The sequence below is a fragment of the Ptiloglossa arizonensis genome, chromosome 10 (genome assembly GCF_051014685.1).
Source record: "Ptiloglossa arizonensis isolate GNS036 chromosome 10, iyPtiAriz1_principal, whole genome shotgun sequence".
In the NCBI taxonomy this organism is placed as follows: domain Eukaryota; kingdom Metazoa; phylum Arthropoda; class Insecta; order Hymenoptera; family Colletidae; genus Ptiloglossa; species Ptiloglossa arizonensis.
In genome coordinates this window covers 17,691,286-17,704,134 of record NC_135057.1, presented here as the reverse complement: position 1 = coordinate 17,704,134, position 12,849 = coordinate 17,691,286, and the positions used below count along the sequence as shown (strand labels likewise).

General features: G+C 47.5%; 1 protein-coding gene across 3 annotated transcripts in view; it reads right to left on the bottom strand.

The window, feature by feature from the left end:
- Positions 1–1,168: 1,168 nt before the first annotated feature.
- Positions 1,169–12,849, bottom strand: part of LOC143152484 (UDP-glucosyltransferase 2) — a 62,509-nt gene continuing 50,828 nt past the window's right edge. The window contains exons 2-9 of one of the 3 annotated variants that reach the window (XM_076322687.1): positions 5,409–5,617; positions 4,698–4,768; positions 4,522–4,620; positions 4,116–4,255; positions 3,524–3,840; positions 2,562–2,781; positions 1,805–2,024; positions 1,169–1,697 (exon numbers count right to left, since the gene is read on the bottom strand). In XM_076322687.1, coding sequence (XP_076178802.1) covers positions 1,409–1,697; positions 1,805–2,024; positions 2,562–2,781; positions 3,524–3,840; positions 4,116–4,255; positions 4,522–4,620; positions 4,698–4,768; positions 5,409–5,617 — 1,565 coding nt within the window. In that variant the 3' untranslated portion in view covers positions 1,169–1,408. Of the gene's footprint in view, positions 1,698–1,804; positions 2,025–2,561; positions 2,782–3,523; positions 3,841–4,115; positions 4,256–4,521; positions 4,621–4,697; positions 4,769–5,408; positions 6,369–12,849 lie in introns of those variants that run through there. The other 2 variants (XM_076322686.1, XM_076322688.1) reach the window with 2 other exon arrangements.

Sequence of the window (12,849 nt, the reverse complement as noted above, 5' to 3'; positions counted from 1 at the left end):
GATGATGCGTATTGTTCTTAGTTTTATAGAAAAATTTTAATTTTATTATCTACATCCAATACATGGGCGAACATCTCCTGTCTCGACATCTAGCGCATCGCTGACGAATTATATCCCGATAAACTTGGAGATTTTGCCGTAGATGGTGCCACCTAAGCTTTTCTTTTTAATTAAATTTTCAACCCATTAAATTATTTTTGAAATTTGCTTCTACACAGAGTTAGGAATCAGAAATTAATAGATGATGCGTATTGTTCTTAGTTTTATAGAAAAATTTTAATTTTATTACCTACATTCGAATGCACGGACTAACAGTTCCTGTCTCTCCATCTATCGCTTCGCTGACGTACTATTTCCCGATAAACTTGGAGATTTTGCCGTAGATGGTGCCACCTAAGCTTTTCTTTTTAATTAAATTTTTAACCCATTAAATTACTTTTGAATTTTGCTTCTGCACAGAGTTGGGAATCAGAAATTAATAGATAATGCGTATTGTTCTTATTTTTGAAGAAAAATTTTAATTTTGTTACCTACATTCCAATACACGATCTAACAGTTCCTGTTTCGCCATCTAGCGTTTTAGCTAGCAAACTATTTCTTGACAAACTTGGACGTTTTGCCGTAGATGGTGCCACTTGCACTTTTCGATTTATTTAAATTTTGAACAAATTACATTATTTTTGAATTTATGCTTCTGCACAGAGTGGAGAATAAAAAATTAAAATGTATTATGATATACACTCTGACAAGGTGATTTACCAGTTACGTCGGTTGCCTTAAACTTATTTTTCAACAATTTAATGGCTTTCAAGGCATTATTTATACTAGGATATTCTTAATAATTGTTTAAACTATGGTCTTATGGACGGTTGTTAATAATTATGATAAATAAACATCAAGATATTGCGAAATCTGCGAACGCGCATCATTTTAGTGATTGTTTGTTCCCCTACGCGATTGTTTTTAACATAGACGCATGTTCCGAATGTTAATGGTAGAATAGGCACATTATTTACATGCATATTATTCATTTATACGTCTAATTGAGGCATTACGAATGGTTAACTAGCGCATAGAAATGAATTTTGATCGAAATTCCAAGTGGAAGCTGGTTTCTAACGTGTTTCTTAATGTTTTAAAAGGTGGCTGGTAATAATTGTTTGTCAGGTATTTGAAACGAAGTTTATTCATTTGGTACATAAAAGTAGAGTGTTACGGTGTCAGCGTTACTCGAGTGGCGAGAAAACGGCGGAGATCGCGATGATTTGTCGGTGATGGTTTGTCGGTGATAGTTTGACCCTACGAAAGAAATTTTGACCGGTAGACGGTATTTCGATTCAGTCGAGCAATGCGTGTTTTCGCAGCTTTTATTCGACTATACGTATTATATAGTAGTTAACGAAATCGATCAGTGGTGTTTCGATTTCGCGTGGCATGCCTTGCAAAATCGTTTCTGCGCGGTTTTCCTTAGATTGTTAGGGAGTCGATAGCAATACGATAATAGGAATGCCAAGGGCGTAACGAGGACGACGATCGTTCCCCAATAATCGAACGATGAAATATCATGGCCGTGATAACGCAGGTGCCGAGATTTCGAAAATTTGATTACGTGCTCGACGTTCCAGACAGCTCGATCCATGGGTTTTACCAATTCGTCCTTAACGATTTCCGACATGAGCTTGATATTGTTGTAATATCTGCAAGTAGAGTGTCTTTGGTTAAACACGAGGGCGATAGAGGGTAGAATGGATTTGAATTTGGATGAATTTCTGGGGCGTCGGACCGAGGTCGACGATTTACCAACGTTTTATTCTCTATAACGTCGGTGACGGCCCGTACGACGGAGTCGACTGTGACGGTATCGATGTTCAAGGCGAGTCCAATGCCGGCGTCCAAGATTTTCCGGGCGTTGAAAAGTTGATCCCCGAAAAAGGGAATGGCGACTACCGGGACAGAATAGTGCACCGCCTCCTGCAACGACTGCAGTCCACCTTGCATCACGTAGGCCATCACTTTCGGGTGTGCTGTGTACAAATACAAGTCGTTGAATCGTCGAGGACGATCCGGCGTGTGAAACGCTCTCGTCGACGAGAAAGTTTCTGGTTGGGAAATCCGGAAGTACGTGAATCCCCGCGCAACGGGCAATTGAATTGAAATTCTCATTATTTGCATCGCGCCCTCCAGTTACATTTCGTATTCTCGGCTTTAATACGTTTTCTACGGTATTAGAGGGGGTTCGGTGGAAGCGAGCGGTAACCTGTCCGTCAATGTGTACGAAAGTTTGCACCCGCTCGCATTTGCATCGGGTCCGGGCGTTACCGCGAACGATGCGGAGTTGTTTGTCAGAATTTCCCGGGAGAATTTCGCCGTCGCGTCACGAGTTATCTTCCATCGTTTCGGTATGAATCGGCACGGATCGGTGTTTCTCCGGCACGGATCATCGGGACACGGTCGTTTATTTTTTCCCCTTCGTGCGTAACCTCTGGTCTTCCCGAGAAGGGACGCTGCCCCGAGACACCGTTCGTTAACGAGTCGATCGAGATCCAAGGTAATCGTCTTACCGAGAACCGCATGCTGCGGCGCCCACTTAACGAATTTGACGTTGCTCGGAGGAACGGGCACGTCTACGGCGTGTTTCCATAGGACTCTTTGCCGGAGCGAGCTGAACGCGTTGTACAATGCGGTGAACGGTTCGGCGGGTAACTGATGGGTTTGCAGATTCGAGCCTAGGGAGAAGTAGATCGCGCCGTGGACCGCGCCGTCTAGGAACTCTTGGATGTCCTGCGAACGAAATAATCGCGCATTTCGGCGAGAGATCGTCACGTTCTTTGCGGCTTGCCGTCGTTTCGTCGTTTCGTCGTTTTGTTCGCGATCGCGAGGTTCCCATTGAAGCGATCGCACGGGCGCGTCACGTGGAGCAGAAGGTGTATTGTATTAATAGCATCGCTCCGCGGAACTGGGTGCATTTACGGACACGTGGATAACGATCACGTTTCGCGTTTCGGTATTTCGTGTTAATTCCACGTGACATTGGTGTAGCGTTGCCCCACAGGGGCAGCCAGCGGCGCTCGCGACGGTCTTGCGACGACTCGCGAAAATTGTCCGGATTTGTTTCCGTTAGCCCGGTCCGAACGAGCTCCGAAGGTGGAGATGCCTCTCGAAAATTATTTTTCGTTCGCGCGGCCGGACGGAAAGGACGGAAAAAGCTGGAACAGGTGGAACGAGCGAGCGGCGGTAAATAGCAACGACCCCTTTACTTTCGCGTCCGTCGCAATGCCGGGCCGTGGGTAAAGTTTCCCCGGTACCGGTTACCCGAGAGACCGCGCTACGTATTTTCCCCCGGAGAAATCATTTTCGCTCCGTCCGCGATCCAGGTTCCTCCTACCCTTTGCCCGGACAAAACGCCGCGAAGCAACAGTCTATGCTCCGCGCGGAATGATAACCGTAATCGTTAACCGAATTTAACTCCGGCAAATATCGCTGGTCGTTGACCCGTTCGATTCGATGTTTCCGGGAAACGTACGATCGGCAAGGCTACGCGTTCCTCCGTGATTTGGAGACCGTGGACTTCGATCACGTTCGGCAGTAAAGGTTTCGGATATCCGAACACGTGATTGTTTCCCAATATCACCAGACTGAAATTTCGGTCCATCTCCTGGACCGAGGTCTCCTTGGCCGTCCACTTGTCGACGATTTTCTGCGCTCTCGGCAAGTGCCAGTGCTTATAGTATATTCTGGTCCAGGTTGTGTAAAGGATGTTCCGGATCCGTTCGTCGATGGTCATTTTGTTCGTGAAAGGGTAGGCCATGTCTGGGTTTAGCATCGGGTCGTCGGGATTCCCTGAGAACAGAGTAATCGACGAACACCAGCGAATATTTAACACATTTAATTCCAGCTACGACGAGTACTTTTCGTCCGATGCCAACTCGGTTCTCGTTTTTCGTCTAACCTCGCCGGTTTCTGTTTTACCGACGGTTTGCGACAATTGTCAATTTTCGGCCCCGAGAGCAGTGGAAAAGAACGTCGCGAAACAACCCACGTGACTCGACATTTTCCCTCGTAGAGGGTTCGCGTTTCTCGGCAATTGTTCAGCCTTCTTTCTATTCCGTGCTTACCAACAGAATCCATAACGTACGGCAGGTTTCCGACGCTCAAAAATCCAATTAGAACCGGTGAATTGTAATGATTCACCAGGGCGTAATAGCATTGGTACCACAATTGTTCTATAATCACCGCGTCGAAAGTCTTGTTCCTCCTGGAAAAACAACGCCCCTGATCTGGATTAGTCGTACGAATCGAGTTGTAACGGGATGGAATTACTGTAATTTCGTTCGGCTGTATTTCTTTTTCACCGCGGCAGGCTGGCAAACGAACGAACGAGCAACGAGGCAGCGTCGCGTCGGTAATTTCCTTCGATTCGCGGAAGAAAATTACGCGCGCGTTCTTCGATCGTTCCATCTTTAACGGGCGAGCTCGCGAAATCTACTTTCTCTTAAATAGAAGGAATATTTTTCGTATTACGAAATTAAGTTTGCAACTGGGGAACTGAACAGTTGCTCCTCGCACAACTCGTTGGCTTCTCGCATGTTCTTCCGCAGCAGAGTGAACGCTCCCATATGCCTGCGGAAAATCGATAGTTTCATTTCACCGCTTTCGGTGTTGGACAACCGGTCCAACCGGTAGCAGCGCACACTTACCTTAAACCGATGCAATTGTTTTTTCGGTAGGTGAACGACAGATCGACGTCCTCGTAGTTTTGTATCGGCTTCTGAAAAGTTAAACGATAAACGAATCCGAGCGTCTCCTCTCGTTTTCGAGAGTCTCGATATCGCTGTGTTATCGCGCGGGGGTCGCGAAGAGAGGCGCATTTAACAAGGAGAAACGTTAGTAAGGGTAAATTGAAGTCGGACCAAGTTTGCGTAACTTTGGACTCGAGTTTATAGACGGAAAGGCCGGTGGTGGAAAATAAGAGCGAAAGAAACGAAAGGGAACGGAAACAGGGAAAAGTGGAAGTTGGCTGAGACAAGAAGACCGAGAGTCTGGGAGGGGGAAGTGGAGGTGGAAAGGCGCGAAAGAAACGCGCGCGAAAGAAACGCGCGGTTGGCATGGAACGGAGTCGAACTCTGTTCGTCGTCTATCCGAAATACCTTTCGAACTTTTCTCTACGATCCGTGATATTATTGAATTTTCGCTCGACAGTTTCTTCGCGCCGATTACCGATTCGAACCGAACGGAACCGAAAGTTTCGCCGTAATTGTATCGCGTGTAAATTACCTAACTCGATGGCTAATGGATAAAACAGTCTCGAACCCGATGAAATCCCTGTGTTCGAAAAGGCACACGGGTAACGACCTAACGAGGAACCTCGATCGCGGTCGGGGAGGAAAGGAAAAAAATAAATCACTTGCCTTTGAGGGAACGGTTGATATCACGGTGACGTTGTGTCCACGAGCCGCTAAAGCTTTCATCAATGCTTGAAAAGGTTGCTGGTGACTGTAACTGGCGCTCGGACAAATTCCAAGAATATTGAACCCAACGATGGCCGATAATTGGCGAAGAAACACCAAGAGTAATACCGTCGCGACGCGCATCTTGCACGAGATAGAAGCAAACACCGCTATTCGGAGGGTGTTATCGGTCAGTATTCTTTGTAGGATTTTTCCAAGGGAAGATCCTCGCCGATAGATCGCCGTGCGGAGAGAGAGAGACAATTTGAAACGCGTCGCGCGATCGGTTCGCTCGACAGTCACGAGAAATAAACGATCGCGGTTCGAAGAGCGGTCGCGTGCATCGCGCGCGGAATGATACACTGGGAATGATACACGGAGCCCGGACCGAGGACCGACAGACATTTTTATATCTGTTCTCTTATCTCTCTAACGCGAAGCGAAACGCATCGCGTTTCGTATCGTAATACAATGGTATCTGTACGTTCGAAAGTCAGGAATAACTTGTTCCTTGTAAAATTTTTCCTTAACCTCGACGGCAACGGAAATATTCCAACGACGAAGAAACGAAACGAAACAACCGCCTCTTTCTTCGGTTCTCGACAGACGCGATTCGACGAATCTTATTTTCGAGATAACCTTTGCGTTGCGTAACGTAACTATACTCGGCTTTGCAGAACCCGAAAGGAGGCAATTTCTCGTGAAAAATTACAGGCATCCGTAATATCGTTCCTGTCCGAGGTTCGCTCGTAATTTGAGTTTAACTTATGAGTTTGTCGGAAGAGTAACGATAAAAAGTAACGCAAAGAAAAAAGCAAAACCCGCGGAAAGGAAAAGCGCTCGGTAGAGACAAATCGTTAAGAATCGCACTATTAACTTCGATCTATCTACGCGAGTACGCGAGTACGCGAGTACGCGAGTACGCGAGTACGCGAGTACGCCAGTAGGTGTATAGTATACTCGTTGCCGAGAGGAGAATAGCACGGTCGAGCGTACGGGGCGATGCGCTCGGTCGCCGCGACCCAAGAGAAATTGGTCCATCGTTTCCAAAGAAAAGTTTCGACCGAGAAAAATCTCGTCCATTCGCGTGAGACTCTCTTGCTTTTTCTTAGCCCACGAACGCGTGCGTGAATATTTAACGACAACGACGCGACTCGATGCGTTTCGCGCGTTATTGGACGATCGCGGTTCGTAACTCTCCACTCGGAACTTTCAGAGAACGAATGAAAGAACCTTTACACCGAGTGTATTGCGTAATTTCCTATTAAAAAGGGGCTGCCAGGGAGGGGGACAATGTTACGTGCTTGCGATCCGATGGTAAACGTTTCAGGATGAAAACAAAAGATTCTCGCATGGCTGACGTAACCATAGTTTTAAACGCGCTACATTACTTGGAGTCGTAATAACACCGGGATACGAGGACAGCCTCGTTAATTCGAGATATTGCGCGCACATCGCTGCATTGTGAACGCGCGTCGTTTGCGTCGTTTGAAAAAGTCACGAGAACTTGTCTCTTTAGTAGAAGTACCATTTACCGTCACCGTTCGTGGAAAATAATTACCACTGTTGGTTACGTTCGGAGACGTTTGCGAGAGCCCGAGTTACCGTTAGAGTCCGCGCCGCAAACTCGTCGAAGCGGGTTCTCCCTCTTCCGTATTGCCGAGAAATTTTGGTCGAGGACAGCCGCTCGTGGACGTTGACAAGTCGGAGACGGTTTCGAAGATACGTAATAAGGTGTACGTTGCGACTTTAAAGAGCCTCGTTGGCGTCGCGGATACACGGCAAATTCGAATCGCTTGTCAGAATCAGACGCGTTTGATAAGGGTTGAAAGCAGGCGCTGCCGGTTAGAGGGGACCGGGTTGCGGGTTTTGGCGGTTGCGGGGTGTGAGGCGGTTCGTCTTGAAACTCGACAACGCGTCAGAAACGAGAAAGTGGAGGAGAAGAAGGAGGAGGAGGAAGAAGCCGACGACGACGACGACGACGTCGACGACGATGACGACGATGACGACGATGACGACGACAACCGAGGACTCGGCGAGACGTTTCCGTGACCGATCGCTTTCCGTTTGGACAGTGTTTCTAGACGTATCGTCGCCAAAGTGGAATATTTTCAGCGAAAATATTCAAACAGATCGAAGCGATGGTACCGATACGTACTCCGGTACACGATTGAAGTTAATCCGCCAACGATTCAATCGGTATTATCGAAGACGGGGGTATGACTCTCGGAGGACGAAAAGGAGTTCCAAGAAAGAGTCGCGGCAGGGTACGCGATAGAACTTGGACGAGATAACTCGTGCGCCCTCTCTGGTCGAGCCGCGACACGAGCTACGGTTTAATACAACGCCCCGTCAAGAAAGTAGTAGTAAGCGAGAAATAGAGGTTTACCGTCTGGAAAGAGAGTAGAGGGAAATAGCTTTGAGACGAAGCTAGAAAGTTCGGCTCGACGGCAAAATGCTGCGTGTGTCGCTAAGTAAGTGTCTAGATTCGCTCGTCCTTCTCTACCTGCTAGAAAAGCCGGTAGACTGGCAGAGGATGTGTCAGTTTCAGCTGTATACGTTTTGCGAGATCCCTTCTCGGTTTCTCTTCTCTCTTTTCGCCTCGTTTTACCGTCTCCTGCACCTTCCACTCTGCTTGCCTCTCTTTCGCTCCCGCGTACACGCTCGCTCGCGGATCTCTCCATCCGCTGTAATCCCACCTCTCTCTCTCTCTCTCTCTCTCTACTACGTTTCTCTTGTCTATTTCGGACGACTTTCAGCAGGGCCAAGTTCTTGCGACGGAGCTTGCGTGGTCAACGTCTCGGATATTCGCGGCTAATTTCGAGGACCGTGACGACCCTCGTCAAGAACGAAGGAACACGGAATCGCGTGAATCTGCTCGTCGGGAATTTCGTTAGGCTTTTCTTGCGCGGCTCGTATTTGCCACGATCACCGTGGATTAGTGTTGCGCGGACGTCGCTGTCGCGTACTTTCAGAGAATCGTGTATGTTCGGTTCCATCGGTGGGATTTCGAGATTTGGTTCCGATTTGGGTTCGAGCCACGTTTTCGATCGCAATTTATCGCCGATTACGAACTAGTCGATCGATCCGATAGGTGAAAGTAAAATTTGAGAAACTCCAATAGACCGTAGAGCGAATGCTCCGAGTTGTTTCGCGACAAAGGGAGAGACGATAAAGGGCAACGTTGAACCTTTTCGGCTTCTCGTAAATGTTTCTTCGCGCGGCGGAAGGATATTCTCAGATGCTATTTGGAATCTCATCGATACACGTACAACATAGATACACGTCCATTAACTTCGGGTGGGTCTCGTCTAGCCGTGTAAACTGTCGTTTCGCTCGTTAACAAGCGTGTTCGGTGGCGCGAATCATTCCATTCGCTTTTGCACATGCCGGCGGCGGCACGACGTGCACTTGCACGGCCCCGGAAGCCGATCCACGGCGGTGCAACGTTCGGTGCGGTGTGGTGTGGTGCGGTGCGGTGCGCTGCGCTGCGGTGCGGTGCGGTGCGGTACGGTGCGGTGCGGTACGGTGCGGTGCGGTGCGGTGCGGTGCGGTGCGGTGTAGCGCGGCGCGTCTAAGCAACAGGAACTTAAGTACCGTGATTAGAGTTCCCGAGGGATCGCGGGAGGGGCTTAAGGCGTCCGCGGCGCGCGATTATACACGTGCCCAAGTACATATTTCCCATGCGTACCGTTTCTTTACGAACCGGCGCGCCGGATGAGTTTACGGGGCGGCTAATGAAATTATTTCTGGTCACCGAGCGGCGTAATCGTGTCACGAGAACTTTCCGCGTTTCTGTGCCGCGACAAGGGCCATCCGGCACACGGAACGTTTTCGCATGGCTCTTTGCGCTTCTCCCGCAGCTTCAGACCTACCGAAAGATAAATATTTGCGAGCCCTCCATTACGCTTTATGGAATACCTTTCTTTTTCTTTTTCGCTTTCGTTCCTTTTTCCCCGACCGTTCGCTAGCTCGCTCGTTCGCCCGGCCACCCACCTGTCCGCCTACCTGCCCGCACGAGCCGTATAATCATCGCAATTTGCTCGACGCTCGACAAATTTTGTCGGGCCCATCGCGGAGAAGCCATCCGTGCTCGGCACCGCGCTCTCCTGTGTTTTTCAGCGTTCCTTACTCTTTCCACTCTCTTCCAACCGAGGATATATCTATGTATTTATTTTTCCCGTTCGAGCATTCTCCGGAAGCGAGATTTCGCTCGAGTCGCACCTGTTTCAGGGCCCGTTAATTTCCTTCAAGATTTTTTACCAATCTCATCGTCTCGGTATCTATGTAGGTCGTCGAGAGACACGGATTCACAGCGATGCGAACTTTCCGCGTGCATCGAGATTTCATCGAGTTCCGGTACGACGTGGACGCGTCCTCCCTCGAACTTCGTTATCCGCCGCGTTTCCCGTGAATCCGATTTTCCTTCTTTAAAGCGGCTGCTTTGGCTTTTGCTTCTGCAGCCGTTCTAATCGGGAAACGAAACAAATCTCAAAGGGATGCACTCTTCGAGCGCAGCATGGAAAGTGCAGCATCGAACCTCCGAAGTAGCACGAGAGTTCTATCGAAGAAACGTTCCGCGCGCTTGATCCATTTACCGTATGATCTCTTTGGCGTAGCTAAGAAATCGATAGAACACGCGACTCCCCTTTCCCCTTCGTCGTATCTCGTTCCCCGTAGGGGACATCTAAACTCGAGCAACCCGCTCGGGACGATTCTACGTCACGGAAATAAAAAAATGTTCGAGCAAACGACGAGCAAACGACGAGCAAACGACGAGCAAACGACGAGCAACGACACCGTTATTATTCTTGGGCGTCGTTGGAAAACACCGACAACTATCGGAAAGCGGTAATATACATACATACATACATACATACATACATACATACATACATACATACATACATACATACATACATACATACATACATACATACATACATACATACATACATACATACATACATACATACATACATACATACATACATACATACATACATACATACATACATACATACACATGTGCGTACGTTGCTCGGTCCTGAAATTCAAATATTTTTTCTCTTTTCATCTTCTCGGGAGTAACGTATCGTAGACTCGTTGTAGACGTGCGAAACGAGCGAAACGTTGGATCTTGTTAAAATTGCTAAAATTTCATTTAAACTATTCCATTTGTTTCGCTATTTTATTTGTCTCCTGTACCACTTGGTTGATTCGCCAAATAGTTTTCATTTCCGGCCGAAGAAAAGTTGTCCGTGCATTAGAAAAAACAATCGATTCGATTGGTTCGTTACCACTTCCACGGTTCATCGAGCGAATATGAAACTTGAAAACGCGTTATAGAAACGGGACGGGAAAAGGTTGTTCCGCGCGGTGGCAACGGTGGATCGATCGATTAATCTCACTTAAGGATCTCGTGCGTACGCATCCGTCTACCGTCGTATCGTTATTCGCGAAATATCCCCGCAAGACATATTATACTCTCTTTTTTAATCTTTCTCTAAGCTCGATGCGACCCGTTCTTTATCGTGGCGTATCTCTCTTCGGGTGCAACGTATTGTGCTTCGCATTACAATATTGCGAACAGCCTGCGCAACCGTTGGAAAGGTAGAGACGCGGAAAACTTGGAGAAAGAGGAAGCATGGAATAAAAAAAAAGAAAAAAAATGGGAGAACGACCTACACCGCTACAGAGCGGAGAAGGATGATGAGAGAGAGAGAGAGAGAGAGAGAGAGAGAGAGAACGAGCGACAAACAGAACGAACGCGTAGTTTCAGGGAGCGTATACGATGAGTAATGAAATGGTCACGAACAGAGGTTCTCTAATCCCGACGGATATAAGATGAAATCGTTCAGGGAGAGGATATAACGGCCGGTGAACCGAGGGAAACCAAAGAAAATCCGTGATCGTTACACCGAGTGCCGCCATCGTTTTTAGATTAGCTTCGACCAAACGTCCAAGATACTCCTTCGTCGCGCGAGATACAAGAAAAAAGCTTCGAACGTGTTCTATACCGATGAAAAAATCGCGATACGAGACTAACGGAACAGAATTACTTCCGAGAGTGAACGTGTACGGTATTACGTGCTGTGCCACGTTTCGTCGCACTGGTATTTTTTATCGTTTCACAGGTTTGTATTGTACGATAACGAGAAAGAGACAGAGTCGAAGAATCGAAAAGTTGAGAATAGAGACCGAAAATCGAGAGAGAAAATTAGTACGAGAGTTTACAAAAAGTATCCGAGTCGAGAGATTCTCTTTAATCGGATCGTAGCTACGAAAGCGTTCGCTTTGTTTATTTTTCACATGGCAACGGTGCCGAGCGTTAACGGCGTAAACCCCTGTGGAATTGAGTCGTAAAACGATCGACGTAAGAAGAGAAGGAATCCATGGGCCGAAGAGGTGCGAAGAGACGTGAAATTTTGTCGCGCGATCCTTGAATCGATTTAATTAAACTCTTTGATCCATTTCTATGACGTCTTAATTCCTTCTCTCGACGAAATTCCCGGTTCTTCGGGGAAACTTCCGGGCGTACTTGCGTGTCAGTTTCCGCATTAGAGTCTAACGGCGACGAATGAAGACCGGCGCGAGGATCGCAGAAAGCACTCGCTCGGAAAATGAAATATCGCTTTACGCGAAAACTAGATTACTCCGCGATCGATCTTCGAATTACAGCACCGAGAATATTTGAAAGAGCGCGCGCGGTCGTCGATAGACGCACGAACCGAGCGCTAAAATCGTTGCTTCGCTCATCGCGTTATCGCTGCGATTTTAACGACAATTTTAACAACATTTCCGTTATCGTTGTAGCCGTTACCATTGCACACCGGTACGTATTATTCGCCCTTGACCCTTTCGTTACGACGCAAGTGCGCGCGAACGTTCTCTCTGTACGAAAAAGTTCGCACATCGCGAGTGCATCGATACTAGGAACGACTGCTCGTTACATAGACGCCGATCATGATCGACGCTACGATCGAAAAGGGCGATCAACGACGTCTACGTCTACTTCCGAATATTCGTCGCTTGTTATAGCTTGTTATTCGTCCGTTAACAAACGAAGAAAGTAGGCGTTATCGGATCAAAGATTGAAAAAAGTAGTAAACGAGCGTAACCAGACGAGAAAGGTAATTTTAATCTCGGTAAAAGTATGTTACGATTTTCACGATCTAAAACCTATCGTATAACGAACCTACGTAATTATTTGATATTTAGATCGGATTCAGAACGAGTAATGGTTCATTTTTACCGGATCGCTGGAATCGCGAGACACGATCGCGCATCGAGACACAATACGGAACGACGCAACAATTCGTTAACGTACGAATCTCGCGGGACGGTTTAGACAATGTACTGTATTGCGTAACTTGCACCGCCGTAACTGAGCATCTTGCGT